The 18,836-nt window shown below is 47.9% G+C and overlaps 2 protein-coding genes across 5 annotated transcripts; one reads left to right on the forward strand and one right to left on the reverse strand.

Moving 5' to 3' along the window:
• Window positions 1–1,853: 1,853 nt before the first annotated feature.
• On the reverse strand, window positions 1,854–9,651 carry LOC135819872 (uncharacterized). 4 transcript variants are annotated; one of them, XM_065333169.1, is made up of 10 exons: window positions 7,514–9,651; window positions 6,607–6,682; window positions 6,053–6,364; window positions 5,509–5,590; window positions 4,565–4,647; window positions 4,022–4,103; window positions 3,283–3,359; window positions 2,782–3,016; window positions 2,270–2,312; window positions 1,854–2,233 (listed from the first exon to the last, which is right to left on the reverse strand). In XM_065333169.1, exons 1-9 carry the CDS (start codon window positions 9,638–9,640, stop codon window positions 2,291–2,293), a joined length of 3,096 nt encoding a protein of 1,031 aa, XP_065189241.1. In that variant the 5' UTR covers window positions 9,641–9,651; the 3' UTR covers window positions 1,854–2,233; window positions 2,270–2,290. The 4 variants fall into 4 exon arrangements, with proteins under 4 accessions (XP_065189241.1, XP_065189242.1, XP_065189240.1 ...); XM_065333170.1 differs by having other exon boundaries at window positions 1,854–2,312; window positions 4,022–4,097; XM_065333168.1 differs by having other exon boundaries at window positions 1,854–2,312.
• A 4,369-nt stretch (window positions 9,652–14,020) lies between these two features.
• On the forward strand, window positions 14,021–15,685 carry LOC135820199 (uncharacterized). Its single transcript, XM_065333510.1, has one exon. It carries the CDS (start codon window positions 14,021–14,023, stop codon window positions 15,683–15,685), a length of 1,665 nt encoding a protein of 554 aa, XP_065189582.1.
• Window positions 15,686–18,836: the final 3,151 nt, after the last annotated feature.

Raw genomic sequence — 18,836 nt, forward strand, 5'->3', positions numbered from 1 at the left:
ACACGCTCGTTTGCGCACGTGCCCATGCTTTCTTGATACGTGCTCGTTTGTGCACGTGTGCATGCGTGTATGTGTATGTGTGCATCAGCACACCATCAATAATTATTGTCTAGGTTAGCAACTAGCCACAGCAATGTCTGAGATATTCCTGATTGATAAATTGCCACCCGGATTCCATCACCATACCCCTAGAGTTGTATTATTACCACTCCGTTCCATCATGATAATATCTTTCTTGACGAGATATTTTACACCATTTACTTCATGTAATACCAGTCTCCTCAACAGCTGGAGGAACTGAGTCTGGCGGGGAACACACACTTTAGGAACGCCAACCATTGCAGTCCAGTCCCTCAGACACACAAGCTCCCCCTGTACACACAAGCTCCCCCTGTACACACATGTACACACATGTACACACATGTACACACATGTACACACATGTACACACAAGCTCACCCTGTACACACACGTACACAGCCAAATCGGGACCGTCAGACTCACACATAGAAATACTAGTACATAGAGCAGCTAGCCGTGGCCATACATGGGGGTAAGTGGCTGATGTCACTCTAGGACATGCTACCGTTCAGTCAGTGTTTGTAGAGGGATGGAAACAATTGATGCATGACAGTCTGGGGATAGGGGACTGGGATGCATAACAGAAAATCAGGATAGGAGGAAAGGCATGTACTAGCAGTAGTATAGTGAGGATAGGGATATAAATACATAACAGACTGAATTCTGTTCATCAGCACATTGCGATAGAAGAAATTCAGTAACACATAATAGAAGTTTGATCCAAAACAAGACACGCCGAAGAAGCAGCGGAGAGAGAGAGAGAGAGAGAGAGAGAGGGAGGGAGAGGGAGAGAGAGAGAGGGAGAGGGAGAGGGAGAGGAGAGAGAGAGAGAGAGAGAGAGAGAGAGAGAGAGAGAGAGAGAGAGAGAGAGAGAGAGAGAGAGAGAGAGAGAGAGAGAGAGAGAGAGAGAGAGAGAGAGAGAGAGAGAGAGAGAGAAGAGAGAGAGAGAGAGAGAGAGAGAGAGAGAGAGAGAGAGAGAGAGAGAGAGAGAGAGAAGAGAACATCATGTATTTACATGTACAGCGCAGCCCAGCGGACTGGACCACTGCACAGGCTCTGGAAGGCAGACCCAGAGCAATGTGCAGCAATCACGTGACAGCGGACACGACCAGCACTAGTAGCAGCATACACACAAGAAATAGGGAAAAAAGCGTTTCGCGAATGCAGCTGCACTCCGTGTCCGTGCACAGCGTAGTGCAGTTACAAGTAGAGTTTGCATTAGCCAGGCGGTTTAACTAGAGTGTGTAAGTGGCTACTAAAGACAGGACACTAGAGATTTCAAGCAAGCCTACAAACACAGATTGCTCCAGTGGAAAAGCAGCAGCCAGCTACATGTAAGTTAGAGGGAGGGGGGGGGGGGGGCAAACAAGATACTGTCGAAGACACCCTATGTTGAGACCTACATGTAACTAAAATATTGCTTGTTGTAGCTAGAGCTATCCGGGCATGGTCTACAAGTACAATCAAGTGTGTGTGCACTCACACACACACACACACACACACACACACACACACACACACACACACACACACACACACACACACACACACACACACACACACACACACACACACACACACACACACACACACACACACACACACACACACACACACACACACACACACACACACACACACACACACACACACACACACACACACACACACACACACACACACACACACACACACACACACACACACACACACACACACACACACACACACACACACACACACACACACACACACACACACACACACACACACACACACACACACACACACACACACACACACACACACACACACACACACACACACACACACACACACACACACACACACACACACAAACCGTCTACATGCACTGAGAGGAACATTTAAAAAAAACAAGCAACGGCCATGGAAAACAAGAATGCCAGCTTGCAGCACATTGCACTGCACTTGCTGAGAAAAGCAGGTCAGAATCAACAACGGTTGGAGGAGAGGGAAAGCACAGAAACTCGGAGGGTGGCTATGACATGACATACAGTGTAGCACGTTAAGCAGAACTAAAGCTACGGCTACTGTTGTTCCAGGGTAGGGTATATACAATGATCACATGTACTCGTGTTACTTATATCCATGGTGATCCATGGTGATGCTGGTAGCCATCTTCATGCTGGTATCCATGGTGATGGAGTGGCGTAAACATGTCACTGGTTCAGTTGGATGGCTCAGTCGAACTGTAGGCAACAACAGAAGTACATGGCACAAGGACAACATTGGAAATTGGTCCTGCGAGCTACCATGGACTAAATTTTCAACCGCACAATCTCCCTTTCATTGGAGTTGGACGACATTATTCACCAACTAGCTTTTCTGCTTTTACAATACTCCCTGAGCACAACCACCTGTATAGCCTCACACAGCAATTACCAGCAGTTCCACACAAACACATTGCAAAGTCTGAATGTGAACTATGGGCAGCAGAAGCAGCATCACCACCACCACCACCATCACCACCACCACCACCACCATCACCACCACCACCACCACCACCACCACCACCACCACCACCACCACCACCATCACCAGCAGTCGCAACAAAAGCAGCAGCAGCACCACCACCAGCAGTAGCAATAACAGAAGCACCAGCAGTAGCACAAGCAGCAACAACAACAGCAGCAGCAGCAGAATGGACGCATTACTCACCTCAGCAGCATCTTGATGTCACAGACACGCGAGGGACAAACATCACGCACCAGCTTGATCATGTGATCTGTGCACGGTGGACTGTTACGCTTACGCATCCAGTAGCTGAGGATGGCCTTCGCATCACGATGATCAGGCGCTTGCTGACGACGTCTGCGGCATGAGTCTTTGATGACCTGCTCAGCGTTCTCCCAGTCTCCAGTCACTTCCTCCACAACAGCACAGGCCAGCTCATCTAAACAATCAATAGTAACCATGGCAACACCATTTCTTAATAACACCATAGCAACACCACAGCAACACCATTTCTTCATAACACCATGGCAACTGTATTTCTTCATAACACCATGGCAACACCATCACCATGCCATGGTAGCACTATGGCATTTTTCACACATACAACTAAAGAATGAAATCAAAGCAGAGTTAAAAAAAGAGAAAAGAAAAACGATAAATCACGATCAGGTAGCAATCAAATGCTCTATCCATAGGCATACGCACCTCGCTCTTCCTGGCTGAACATTGCGTTCAGTCGGCGGTAGAGACTCTCTTGGTCACAGATTTCCTCCAACATTCTCCTGCAAACAAAAACCCAATCCAGCAGCAGGAAATTTAGACATGCATTGGGAGCCACGTTACCAAAAGCCGACAGTCTAAGTATAATCTTGAGGCAGCACGCCAGATTGGCACTGATTGTACCGGCACAGTGCAAGACCAGGTGAAGCGTGAAGAACGACCTGCATTAGGTTGTTAGACTCATTACACGCCGGCGACCAAACAAGGATTGGATAGCACCCGCTCTAGGAAACATAACCCGGCGAGACCTACATAAACCTGTGCGCGCCGGACGACCAGGTGACCCGGTGTGGTCGATGCATGCAGCATCGTCAGTCCGCGGAGATGCTCTGAACACCTGTTTGCCCGCTAGCCGGTGTACCTTGATCTAAGACTTGTAGTCACAACAATATTCAAGGAGGGGAAGGAGGGAGGTGTACAATGGAAAGTGTCACACTGCACACAAGAGTCACACCGTGCTATGTAAAAAAGTTCACAGTTTGTGCGAGACTCTGTTAGACTGAGTCTTCTGCATCTGTAGGAACACTGTGACTCTCAAGGATCAAGGCGTGCAACTCTGGACACCATGAGGAAATCAAAAAGAGACCTTGACCTGCATGGAGCGTGTTGTACAGACAGGGGAGTGCAAGTCTGAAGCTATACGCATGCAATGGCTGCAACTCACCCAGACTCTGTTACCGTTGCTCCTGGCATGAACTGAAGCGCGGGCACCTGCGGATGAGACACTCCACTAGCACTCACTGCACCTTGTAACGGAAAAGACAAGTACAAATGCAGGAAACACAAATCCACACTTGCGTCAAACCCTGGCATCAAGACTATTCCTGAGCTAGCAAAGACAACACCTAAATTACACAAACCTCTCCCATCTCACCGGCTGCATCACACACTTTGTGACTATGGGTTATTCTATTACAGTTCAACAGCTACAGTTCTGCCGAAACTCATTCACCACCCATCATGTGTATTGGCAACAGCACAAGTAAAACTTATGCTCACAATAGCACTTTAAAATGTAGTATGGCAACCATGGCAACAGTATTTCTTCATAACACCATGGCAACACCATCACCATGCCATGGTAGCACTATGGCATTTTTCACACATACAACTATAGAATGAAATCAAATAAGAGTAAAATAAGAGAAGAAAAACTATACATCACGATCAGGTAGCAATCAAATGCTCTATCCATAGGCATACGCACCTCGCTCTTCCTGGCTGAACATTGCGTTCAGTCGGCGGTAGAGACTCTCTTGGTCCGAGTGAGAGATTTCCTCCAACATTCTCCTGCACCATAAAAAGAAGACAATCCAGCAGCAGGAAATTTAGACATGCATTGGGAGCCACGTTTATACTGCACGCCGACAGTCTAAGAATAATCTTGAGGCAGCACGCCAGATTGGCACTGATTGTACTGGCACGGTGCAAGACCAGGTGAAGCGTGAAGAACGACCTGCACTACGTTGTTAGACTCATTACACGCCGGCGACCAAACAAGGATTGGATAGCACCAGCTCTAGGAAACATAACCCGGCGAGACCTACATAAACCTGTGCGTGCCGGACGACCAGGTGACCCGGTGTGGTCGATGCATCCAGCATCGTCAGTCCGCGGAGATGCTCTGAACACCTGTTTGTCCGTTAGCCGGTGTACAGTCAGACCTCGCATAACCGCACACATCCGTTTTCCACAAAAATATCCGGATAGGCGAGGGAACCGGATAATCGAACACACATACTGTATGTAAGCATGGCATATGATGTAAATCGGTGACCAGCGATTTTCTTCCGGATGGCGAGGGATCCGGATAAACGAGGACCGGATAAGCGAGGTCTCACTGTACCTTGATCTAAGACTTGTAGTCACAACAATATTCAAGGAGGGGAAGGAGGGAGGTGTACAATGGAAAGTGTCACATTGCACACAAGAGTCACACCATGCTACGTAAAAAAAGTTCACAGTTTGTGCAAGACTCTGTTAGACTGAGTCTTCTGCATCTGTAGGAACACTGTGACTCTCAAGGATCAAGACGTGCAACTCTGGACACCATGAGGAAATCAAAATGAGACCTTGACCTGCATGGAGCGTGTTGTACAGACAGGGGGAGTGCAAGTCTGAAGCTATACGCATGCAATGGCTGCAACTCACCCAGACTCTGTTACCGTTGCTCCTGGTATGAACTGAAGCGCGGGCACCTGCGGATGAGACACTCCACTAGCACTCACTGCACCTTGTAATGGAAAAGACAAGTACAAATGCAGGAAACACAAATCCACACTTGCGTCAAACCCTGGCATCAAGACTATTCCTGAGCTAGCAAAGACAACATCTAAATTACACAAACCTCTCCCACCTCACCGGCTGCATCACACACTTTGTGACTATGGGTTATTCTATTACAGTTCAACAGCTACAGTTCTGCCGAAACTCATTCACCACCCATCATGTGTATTGGCAACAGCACAAGTATAACTTATGCTCACAATAACACTTTCAAGTGCAGTAGTCCCCCCCCCCCCCCCCCCAACCCCCAACCTCCACCCCCCAACCCCCAACCCCCACCCCCAAATCCCAACCCCAACTCCACATATGATTCACACACACACACACACACACACACGCACGCACGCATGCACGCACGCACACACGCACATACACTAAGACATGCTATACTTCAGTAGAAAATGCTTACTGGTCATGGCAGCAGTGCTGTCAGTATCAGACGACACTAGCGCTTGCAGCTCCGCCCGCACCTTCACAAAGTTGTAGCCAAGGTCAACAAGGACCTCGAGGAACAGCTTGAATGTCCCACGACCACCGCCAGAGACCTCTCTGAGAAATTCTTCGTTGTGATCAGTGCGAAGACTGCGATCCATCAGGCAGCGTTGAAAACCCTCCATAATCAGCCCGTTCGAGACCGCCGCAAGGCGAGTTTCCCGTGGTGGAAGTCTCTCGACAAACCACTGATGGTGCCTCTTGTAGCGAATATCACACCAAGGATTGTCTGGCAAGCCGAGAGAAAAATGACACGCAGTAAAGGGAGGATCCAGTTATCACAATGTGCATTATAAGAATGAACATAGGCAAAGCAGAAATTCAGTGAAAGTACCACCAAGACTACAACAACCGTGGAAGTCATCAAAGCAAACAGCAAACGAAATGCACACACCTATTGTACGAGCAAATTCTAGGATAGTCTTCCTTCCATTCTTTCCCAGTTATCGACCTATCATTTGTTTCACTCACCGTCGTCATTCATTCCAGCAGCGCCGTCAACAACTAAGCGACACAAGTCATCAACATTGCACTCCGGGTAGAACGGCTGAAAACACCATCAACACACCGAAGAAGAAAAAAAGGAACGTGCACTTGATATTCTAAGTGATGAAATTCAACCTCCAGCATATGCACTCTCTGGCTAACCTCATTCACACCCCAGCAATAAATGGTAAACGGGCTGAAACCTACTGCTTACCATCCTATTCAGTATTTCAGCAGTACCGTATTTCCTGATTACAAGCCCCCCCCCCCCCCCCATTTCAGGTTAAGGCAAAATTGATTCGTTACATTTTTATAATTGACTTCAGCAGCAAGTCATGCTTGATTGTAAGTCGCACACTCCTTTTTTTACAGTTGGATTTTAGTGTAAAAAGGTGAGTCACATTCGGGGAAATACGGTAGTTCAGTCTATTTCCATAAATAGAGTCGGTGCCCTGCGTGTCAGTCAGCAATAAATGGTAAACGGGCTGAAACCTACTGCTTACCATCCTATTCAGTATTTCAGCAGTACCGTATTTCCTGATTACAAGCCCCCCCCCCCCATTTCAGGTTAAGGCAAAATTGATTCGTTACATTTTTATAATTGACTTCAGCAGCAAGTCATGCTTGATTGTAAGTCGCACACTCCTTTTTTTACAGTTGGATTTTAGTGTAAAAAGGTGAGTCACATTCGGGGAAATACGGTAGTTCAGTCTATTTCCATAAATAGAGTCGGTGCCCTGCGTGTCAGTCGTGAGTCAGTCAAGTGTCAGTCAGGTCGGCGGGAAATCTTCGAGCTCCAGTGTGGAGAGCAGCCAACTTTCTTATATTCTCTATACATTGAAAGAATGAGCAGGGTGAACGCACACCTTTCTATTGCAATAACAATGTTTACCTTGATCCATCTATCCCACGTTGGCCGGTCGGTATGCGCTTGCCTTAGGCCACAGCGAATTGGTCGGACGTCTTTGCCAATCTCTGCAAAGTGCTGGCATCCGGTCCTCCTGCAGTGCTGCTGGTCATGAAGCTGGCATGGCCGGTCATCGCGGCACAGACACGCAATGCTGGGATGGAGACGCAGCAGGCGCTGGCCATACAGCTGCTGTAGCTCTGTGGTGGCACTGAGAATGAAGCGAACAACAGACTCGCAGTGATCTATTGTCTTCTCGCTCTTGTCGCTGTCCACTGTGATGCAAATGGCTGTGGGAGAATAGGAGAGCTGAAGCTGAAACTCATTCTGGCACCTCATAGAGACGTTGAGGCCCATGCGCAAATCCTTCGTCCGGTGTGGTTGGTACTTTTGCAAGCATCGCACCGTGATTCGGCCAAAATGCGCTTGAGTGATGCTCCTGTCTGGATCTTCGTCAACCAAGTAGAGCGGCGCTGATTTGGACTCTAGCGCTTGTGACGGCTTACACTGGGCAAGGGCTGGCACATAGTAGACTTTGTACCCTGTACAAAATGGATCATCTTCGCCAGCATCGTAGACTACGCCATGAGACGCTAGCAGTGAAAAGAGACTCCGGCGTTGCTCCTGAGATCGCACCAGACCTTCCGTGGCCTTCTCCTGCTTCCATCTGTGAATGGCTAGCGACTCACACAGGATGCCATCCTTCAGCAGCTTGTAATGCTCCTTGAACTCGGCAGCTTGCTTATACAACAAAGGTGCTGGCAAAAGGACAGCCTTGGATGCTGACATCAACCATGGGGTGCTAGCTAGAACCATTTTTCTTTGGCCAAAAGCTGCGGCTGCTACTCCTTCTGCCATGGCTTGTGGCTGAGATTGTGACATGGGCGCTGCTGCTGCTGCTGTTGCTGCTGCTGCTGGTGATTGTAGTGGTGCTGCTCGTGGTGTGGATGCTGATGATGCTTGTGTTGCTCCAACAGGTGGCATACTAGCTGTAGCCGATGGAAAGTGGCTACCCTCATCATCAAAGACAATGAGATAGCCAAGCGACTGGTTCAAGCTCAAGAGACGAGGCACATCCACATCAGTATCACCAAATGCATCCTGAGCGATGCTGCATACCCTGTCGTAGCTCATGATGAATGATGACGTCTTCTGTGCAATCGCCTCCAATACCTCTGGGAATGGCAGCCACGAGATTGGCAACTTCTCTCTGCGACGGGATTGAATGACGCAGGCCAACTGTTCACGCAACTCTGCAACTCCTTGGTCAACTCTTGACCCAGACAGAGTGTTGTTAACAAAGATGATCGGATGAAGGCTGTCAGTATACTTCTTGCCGAGCATCAGTTGTTGCAGTTGTTTCCTTCGTTTGCGAACATCTTCTTTCGACATACGATCCAGGTGTGTGCCAATGAGGAAAATCGGCGTTGTGGAGTTGTCGGTAAGTGCTTCGCGGGCTGTACATAGCCATGAATCGATGACATCAAAGTAGGTACAGGTGGGTTGGTTGATGTTGAGCTGATTGTCCTCGCCATCTTCATCAGTCAGGATATCTGCATACCGTGTATCAGGTTTGATGCTGGCATCAAAGACGACGCAGTAGGTGGTGCGTTCGGGTGAAAACACAAGGTCGTGTAACGCGTGGAATGGCATCTGCCCTGCCAAATCCCACACGTCAACAAACAGTGTGTTCTCACCCAAACCAGAAGTCTCATTCAGACGCTTGAAAAACGTGCCCCAAACTGCACCAGCTGCACCAGCTGCTCCAGCTGCCAGACGCTGAAAGGCGTTTGTACCACGGACATCACTTTGCCGAGAGTCAGCTCCAGTACCGATGATTTTGTCGACGATTGAGGCAGACAGCAGGGCTAGGTGATTCGATGCATTCGTTGGCTCCAATTGGTACACTCCTCTTTCGCTCTTATTCAGGGTGAAGGTAAGCTTTTCCATGTCTATGCCAAGTGTACTGACGGTCTTCGTGAACTTCTTGTCTTGCAGCGACCTCAACACTCCAGTTTTTCCACCGCGACCAGGGCCCATGAGTAGTACTCGCTCGTAGACAATGTCGGCGATGCAGCTTGAAAACACTTCCTTCCTCTTCTGCTCAGCCATACGTCTTCTTTCTACATCGCATCGCAAAAACAAAACAAAAAGCACATCCACTTCTCAGGCACTTAAGAGAGACTAGCCAGGAACTGCATGACTGTGCAACAATTAGAGAAGTATTTTTGAAACTGTAGTATTGAAATGCCGAATGTAAACGTGCCCATCAGCAGTCACGGTACAACAGCCGAGTTGCGAATTAAACGTTTTCTTGTGGCATTCATCATGAATCAGTCACCACAGTAAGGTGCAGCTAAAACAGAATCAGAATATTAACCGTATTTTCCAGGTACGTATTTTAATAGTGAGTTTCAATGTATATACCAATATACATGCGCCGCTGCACATCGATTGCTCATGCTCTTTTGTTCTACATGCCTTGTTGTTCCTGCAACGCATTCTTTCATAACTCTCCTTCTTTATTACTTCAAAAACTGTTGTTCTGTATGTGAGAGTTGGGGAGCAGCGGAAGAGCACTATTGTCAGGAGTGAATGATAGGATTTCGAATAGAACTTGACGACAAAAGTTGCGCTTTCCCACAGCCATAATAGTGTTAGAAAGCATGTGTCTATGTGCGTAACCAAGACAACTATGGTGGTCCAGAGTGCGAACGCACAAAGCAGGCTCATGCCAAAGATATCCCTCATTTTGCAGTGTCCTATTTTGAGCACTGTTGGGACAGTGAAGCACACCACTTGACTACGCTAATAATTTTTTCATGAAGTATGATTGCTCCAACGTGGAACACACGCTTCTTGCCGAACTTGGAAGGTGCCATGTGCTCCTCGTGTGCTCCGAATGGCAGTCGTGAGTCAGTCAAGTGTCAAAGTTCGGCAAGAAGCGTGTGTTCCTCGTTGGAGCAATCAACTTCATGACTATTACCACCGAAGTCGCAACTTTAAAGTTTGAATAATTTTTTCAACATCACCAATAGAAGAATTTTTCATTCAGCGCTTGTGCGAAGAGTGAATACCAACTAAATAGAGCGGTTGTCAGTTGACAAACCTCCTTATATTTGCAATGCAGTTGCGCGATGTCCACCACCTTCTGAATAAAGACTTTTTGATTATAAACTTACGAGCTGCAGTTGTCGTCATGATCATCCATATTGACGATATGAAACAAACAGACCCGCCAAGATGAGAAGAATGAGATCGTCAAACAGAAGTAAACAAAACGGTTGAAAAGGCAACACCACAGACAAGCAGAAAATCAAAATTCATTGGAAGATTTTCACTAAAGCCAAAATGCTGTCATCTTAACCACTGTGTCATCAGAGACATCTTTCTGTCTTTGCTATGCTGTTCGCAGGTTTCGCCTCTGCATGCGCCACTGGGCATCGATTGCGCAATGGAGTTTTATTCTGCATGTATTGTCGTTCTTGCAACGTATTCTTTCATAACTCTCCTCTTCTTTACAATTTCAAAAACTGTTGTTGAGAGTTGGAGAGCAATGGAAGAGCACTATCGTCAGGAGTGAATGATAGGTTCCGAATAAAACCGTTAGCTAAGTAGTTAACCATCAGGGGTAAAACCGTGACCGTTTGAGCCCTAGTAATAACTGCTATTTCTCCAGCACACAACATCCGCAATGTTTGAAACTGCATACATAAAGATTATAGCTAGCCGCCCAAAGAGTAACAGAGCTTTCCAGGTAATGTGCAAAACAAACCATCCATCACTAACTTGACCAGACAGGAAAGATTGCTTGTGCAAAAGTGCTGCCCAAGCACACCACAGACACCCCAGCAGACACGGACTCTATTAGACAGTAGCGAAAAGGGACCAGTATTGGTTTGTGCTAAAGACTTTTTGATGATTATTAACTTACACGCTGCAGTTGCCATCAAGAACATCCGAATTGAGGACAAGATAGGAACAGATCCGTCATAGGAGATGGGAAGAGCGAGATGATCATACAGAAGTAAACAAACGGTTGAAAAGGGCACACCACAGACAAGCAGAAAATCAATATTCGTTGGAAGATTATTTAACTAAAGCGAAAGTGCTTTGGAGGTCGCGCGAATGGATTCGTTCCACAGGACCCAGCTAAGGAGCATCATCGACATGCAGTACCCTAAACGAATTAGCAATGATACTCTGTATAAGCGCTGCGGAGCTGTCCCCATCAGCGAGATGATCACAAGGCAGTGCTACAGTCTCGCTGGCCATATCTTTCGTTTGGCCCCAACTGCTCCTCCACAGTTGGCAGTTGATATGTATCTTCGCTTGGCAAACGACGAGGGCACTGAACGCTTCAGGGGTCGACCTCGGACGACTTTGGTAACGGTCCTGCAGACGGAACTGTCATCATGGCATGGACTTACCCTCCACCAGCCGCTAGATGCTGACGCAGTCCGCACAATGGCAGCGGACCGACAGGCATGTCGTTGAGCCCGCCCCACCTAACAGGACTGATTCTCGTGATCCACGTAATTCCGCCAGACATGTTGTATGCATATTCTATTCTATTTTATACTTTGGATGAAGTTTTCCATTAGTCCTATTGGTATTGTTGCTAACGGCTTTTGTTGACGTCACTTCGGTCATTTCATTGTATCGTATTACTCTTCAGACATCAATCCTGAAAGCCTTAAGCAAAGGTGGCACCCCCGCAACCTACGCGGACATGCTTTTAATAATATATATTATAATATTATAATACGAACTTAGAAGTTGCGACTTCGGCGGTAATGTCATGAAGTTGGTTGCTCCAACGAGGAGCACACGCTTCTTGCCGAACTTGACACTTGACTGACTCACGACTGCCATCCGGAGCACACCAGGAGCACGTCGCACCTTCCATCCCTGGTGATGGTTTGGCCTGGAGAGCAGTATATAAGTGGTGCTTTTCAGGCACAATCTTCCTCAGCCTACTCAAGCTCAACTGATGAGGGGTGAATTCCCCGAAACACTGTGTATTGAGCAGGGAGTGGTGCTTTCTTTCAGGTTTGCCGAGCGGAAGGTGCGACGTGCTCCTGGTGTGCTCCGGATGGCAGTCGTGAGTCAGTCAAGTGTCAAATTCGGCGAGAAGCGTGTGCTCCTCGTTGGAGCAACCAACTTCATATTATAATACAATATATAAAAGTGCTGTCTTCTTGACCACTGTGTCATCAGAGCCCCCTTTTGGCCTCTGTATGCGCCGCTGCGCATCGATTGTGCATGGCCTTTGTTCTACATGTATTGTCGTTCTTGCAACGCATTCTTTCATAACTCTCCTTCTTTACAACTTCAAGAACTGGTGTTCTATAGGTGAGAGTTGGGGAGCAGCGGAAGAGCACTATCGTCAAGAGTGAATGATAGGATTTCGAATAAAACTTCAAGACAAAAATTGCGCTTTCTAGCAGCCATAATTATAGTGTTAGAAAATATATGTGCCTTTGTGTATAACCAAGAAAACTTCCATGTTGGTACGGAGTGAGCCCGTACAAAGCAGGCGCAGCCCCAAAGATATCCCTCACTTTGCATTGGCCTGTTTTCTGATTACTTTGCCATTGCCAGCCACTGGCTATGTTACTGTGTTGTCCCGTGGTGCACTAAATGGGTGGAGTACAAAGAGGTAATAACTGCTATTTCTACCGCACGCAACACCCGCAATGTTTCAAACTACATACGTAAAGATTACAGCCAGCCGCCCAAAGAGTAACAGAGCTTTCCAGGTAATGTGCAAAACAAACCATCCATAACTAACTTGACCAGACAGGAAAGATTGCTTGTGCAAAAGCTCTACCCAGCGGAAGAGCAGTATCGTCAGGAGTGATTGATAGGATTTCGAATAGAACTTGAGGACAAAAGTTGCGCTTTCTAGCAGCCATAATAGTTTTAAAAAGTATGTGCATCTGTGTATAACCAAGAAAACTTCCATGTTGGTACGGAATGAGTCCGTACAAAACAGACGCAGGCCAAATCCCTCACTTTGCATTGGCCTGTTTTCTGATTACTTTGCCATTGCCAGCCACTGCCTATGTTACTGTGTTGTCCCGTGGTGCACTAAACGGGTGGAGTACAAAGAGGTAATAATTGCTATTTCTACCGCACGCAACATCCGCAATGTTTGAAACTGCATACATAAAGATTACTCAATCTGCGGACAGCATGCTGTTTCGTTCTTTTTGAACTCATCAGCGCAGCACAGAGGAAATGAGGCCGAACCTGATAGCAATGGAAATAAAAATTTCCAATCAAAGATTATAGCTAGCCACCCAAAGAGTAACAGAGCTTTCCAGGTAATGTGCAAAAGAAACCATCCATCACTAAATGACCAGACAGGAAAGATTGCTTGTGCAAAAGTGGGTCCGCCGCAGTCCAGCGCGCCAACCCATCTTGGGAAGCCTATCTGCCGCAACTTCAACAAGGACCAATGCAACAACTCATTCTGCTATCGTGCCCATGTGTGCCTTCAATGCCGCGGGAAGCACCCAGAAGTCAAATGTGGCAGGGGACAGTCCGCCACCTCAGCGTCTGCTCCGTAAACATTCTGTGGAGACCCCCATCAATGTACGCCGATTAGCCGGGCTCCTTAACCGTCATTCTGATCACTCCTTCTCTCACTTTGTGCTGCATGGGTTGTGTCATGATTTCACGATAGGCCATTCTGCTGCTATATCTGGTGTTCATAGTTCTCCCAATCACCTGTCGGCTATTCGTAATATGCAGTATGTTTCTTCCTATTTGACCGAATGTTGTGAAGCTGGGCAAACAGCAGGTCCATTTCCGGAGCCACCCTTTCTGTGCATGCAGACATCTGGTCTGGGTGTTGTGCCAAAGTCCAATGGAAAATTTCGTGTGATACATGACCTGTCGTCTCCCGATGGCAGCAGTGTCAACGATGCTATACCACGCGGGCAGTTCAGCCTGCATTACGACTCCGTGGACACCGCAATTGCCGCCATTATGCGCCTCGGCAAGGGCTCCCTCTTGACAAAGGTAGATATCCGTAATGCATTTCGCCTGTGTCCCGTCGCCCCCTCGGACTGGCATTTTCTCGGGATCCGTTGGAACGGCATGTACTATTACGAGAAGGTCCTTCCATTTGGTCTCCGCTCCTCACCATTCATCTTCAACCAGCTGGCAACGGCTATCAACTGGGTCCTTGTCCATGTCGGCTCCTTGCCCGACGTAATGCACAACCTCGATGACTTCCTCGACATCTGCCCACCAAGCTCCTCCCTGGCGGCCAAGCACAAGGCCATCATCTTGGACTTGTTCCAGTTCTTGAACATACCTGTCGCCACAGAGAAAGTTGAGGGCCCTTCCACTGTCCTCACCTTCCTCGGTTTGGAACTGGACACCGATCGCTTGGAAGTGCGTCTGCCTCAGTCCAAGCTTCTGGCCCTACGTCGTTTAGTCTCTACCACCCTCGACCAGGGTTGCGTTCTCAAACGCGAACTCGCCTCCCTCCTGGGCCACCTCTCGTTCGTTTCCAGAGCAATTCCTGCCGCCCGTACATTCTTACGCCGCCTGTATGACCTCAACAAGGCCACATCTGAGATGTCATCTCACCGAATGCTGCACCTCTCAGCCTCAGCCAAGGGCGACCTGAGCTGGTGGCACCAGACTCTGTCAACATGGAACGGAAAGTCATTTTTCCTGCTAGAGAAGTGGATGCCCAGCGCTGACCTCCAGTTGCAAACCGACGCAAGTGGCACCATTGGATTTGGAGCCTTCTTCAATGGTCGCTGGTTCAGAGGTGACTGGTCTCCGCAGCAACTGGAACTAAGCATTACCTACAAGGAGCTCTTCGCCATTGTCGCGGCCTGCGCCACATGGGGGATCGAGTGGCTGCGGCTGCGTGTGGAGTTTCAGTGCGACAACCAAGCTGTCGTGGAGTGCCTGAAGACGGGCACGAGCCGGTCTCCTGCAGTCATGGCACTCATCCGCACCCTGTACTCAATCTGTGTGAAGCACAATTTCCTGATCCGAGCATCGCACCTGCCAGGAATTTCCAATACCATCGCTGATGCCCTGTCCCGGAACAAGATGGGTGCCTTCAGGACCTTTGCTCCTACAGCTGCGGAGCGGCCTGACACCATGGTCCAGCCGATCACCGAGTAAGTGCAAAGACATTCACTTAGGATGCAGATAGCGTTCTTTGTCGATCCTACTCCACAATATCAGTCTGACTTTATGCCTCTAGAACAACGCTCTTGTGCAATACATACTTACCATCTATATTGGCTGTTATCACCCGCTATCTCCTCTGGCCCTAATGGGAATGTCGGCATGGGCACTCCTCCGTAACTGGCCTCTAGCGCACTACTATTAAACTCGCATGGGTTATAAACCGCTCCTGCTCAACGCAGGCCGACCCACCAACTCGCATGGGTCACAAACCGCTCCTGCTCAGCGCAGGCCGACCCACTTGGTCATATACAGCTCCTGCCCTCGGTAGGCCGACCACACGATTCGTTAACGCGCACCCAATTGAGGCCAGCTACTCTGCCCGACATTCCCATTCTTCCAAACTCACTCTCTTGTCTTTTGGTGTGTCGCGTCCTGCACGCGTGTGTGTCTACTCTATACTCTAGCATGGGGAGTAGAATGTTAAATGTTCGGTTAATGTTGGAGTTAACCGTTGTTAACAGTCACATACCATTGCTTCGCTGTTGGCCTTTATAACGGGTTGCATAACCCTCCTTACGTGTGTGCACAATCTTGCTCTCTCTACATACTGCAGTGTATCATAGACATCACATGCCCACGCTCTGCGCATGCGCAGATTTCCTGTGCGCACAACAGAGCTTGCTGTCTTTCCAGTTTCCTTGCCTGCAGTCAGCTTTCAAATTCTGACCCACCCTCCTCATCCCATTTCTTACTCTTACACTCCACTCCATATATTTTGAAACACATGGATGCGGGCACTCCTCCGTAACTGGCCTCTCGCGCACTACTATTAAACTCGCATGGGTCATAAACCGCTCCTGCTCAACGCAGGCCGACCCACCAACTCGCATGGGTCACAAACCGCTCCTGCTCAGCGCAGGCCGACCCACTTGGTCATATACAGCTCCTGCCCTCGGTAGGCCGACCACACGATTCGTTAACGCGCACTCAATTGAGGCCAGCTACTCTGCCCGACATTCCCATTCTTCCAAACTCACTCTCTTGTCTTTTGGTGTGTCGCGTCCTGCACGCGTGTGTGTCTACTCTATACTCTAGCATGGGGAGTAGAATGTTAACTGCTATTTCTACCGCACGCAAAATCCGCAATGTTTGAAACTGCATTCATAAAGATTAAAGCCGGCCGCCCAAAGAGTAACACAGCTGTCCAGGTAATGTGCAAAAGAAACCATCCATCACTAACTTGACCAGACAGGAAAGATTGCTTGTGCAAAAGCGCTGCCCAAGCACACCACAGACACCCCAGCCGACACGGACTCTATTAGACAGTAGCGAGAAGGGATCAGTATTGGTTTGTGCTAAAGACTTTTTGATGATTATTAACTTACCCCCTGCAGTTGCCATCAAGAACAGCCGAATTGAGGACAAGATGGGAACAGATCCGTCATAGGAGATGGGAGGAGCGAGATGATCATACAGAAGTAAACAAACGGTTGAAAAGGTCACACCAAAGACAAGCAGGAAATCAATATTCATTGGAAGATTATTTAACTAAAGCAAAAGTGTTGTCTTCTTGACCACTGTGTCATCAGAGCCCCCTTTTCGCCTCTGCATGCGCTGCTGCGCATCGATTGTGCATGGCCTTTGTTCTATATGTATTGTCGTCCTTGCAACGCATTCTTTCATAACTCTCTTTATCACATCAAGAAGTGTTGTTCTGTACGTGAGAATTGGGGAGCAGCGGAAGAGCACTATCATCAGGAGTGAATGATAAGATTCCGAATAAAACTTGACGACAAAAGCTGCGCTTTCTAGCAGCCATAATAATAGTGTTAGAAAATATATGTGCCTTTGTGTATAACCAAGAAAACTTCCATGTTGGTACGGAGTGAGTCCGTACAAAGCAGGCGCAGGCCAAAGATATCGCTCACTTTGCATTGGCCTGTTTTCTGATTACTTTGCCATGGCCAGCCACTGCCTATGTTACTGTGCTGTCCCGTGGTGCACTAAACGGGTGGAGTACAAAGAGGTAACATCGGCTATTTCTACCGCACGCAACATCCGCAATGTTTCAAACTGCATACATAAAGATTATAGCCAGCCGCCCAAAGAGTAACAGAGCTTTCCAGGTAATGAGCAAAACAAACCATCCATCACTAACTTGACCAGACAGGAAAGATTGCTTGTGCAAAAGCGCTGCCCAAGCACACCACAGCCTACCCAGCCGACACGGACTCTATTAGACAGAACCGAGAAGGGATCAGTATTGGTTTGTGCTAAAGACTTTTTGATGATTATTAACTTACGCCCTGCAGTTGCGATCAAGAACACCCGAATTGAGGACAAGATAGGAACAGATCCGTCATAGGAGATGGGAAGAGCGAGATGATCATACAGAAGTAAACAAACGGTTGAAAACGGCACACCACAGACAAGCAGAAAATCAATATTCATTGGAAGATTATTTAACTAAAGCAAAAGTGCTGTCTTCTTGACCACTGTGTCATCAGAGCCCCCTTTTCACCTCTGCATGCGCCGCTGCGCGTCGACTGTGCATGGCCTTGGTTCTACATGTATTGTCGTTCTTGCAAAGCATTCTTTCATAACTCTCCTTCTTTACAACTTCAAGAACTGTTGTTCTGTAGGTGAGAGTTGGGGAGCAGCGGAAGAGCACTATCGTCAGGAGTGAATGATAGGATTTCGAATAAAACTTGACGACAAAAGTTGCACTTTCTAGCAGCCATAATAGTGTTAGAAAGTATGTGCCTTTGTGTATAACCAAGAAAACTTCCATGCTGGTATGGATTGAGTCCGTACAAAGCAGGCGGAGGCCAAAGATATCCCTCACTTTGCATTGGCCTGTTTTCTGATTACTTTGCCATTGCCAGCCACTGCCTATGTTACTGTGTTGTCCCGTGGTGCACTAAACGGGTGGAGTACAAAGAGGTAATAACTGCCGTTTCTACCGCACGCAACATCCTCAACGTTTGAAACTGCATACATAAAGATTATAGCCAGCTGCCCAAAGAGTAACAGGGCTTTCCAGTTAATGTGCAAAACAAACCATCCATCACTAACTTGACCAGACAGGAAAGATTGCTTGTGCAAAAGCGCTGCCCAAGCACACCACAGACACCCCAGCCGA

This window comes from Sycon ciliatum, chromosome 6 (assembly GCF_964019385.1).
Source record: "Sycon ciliatum chromosome 6, ocSycCili1.1, whole genome shotgun sequence".
Classification (NCBI taxonomy): domain Eukaryota; kingdom Metazoa; phylum Porifera; class Calcarea; order Leucosolenida; family Sycettidae; genus Sycon; species Sycon ciliatum.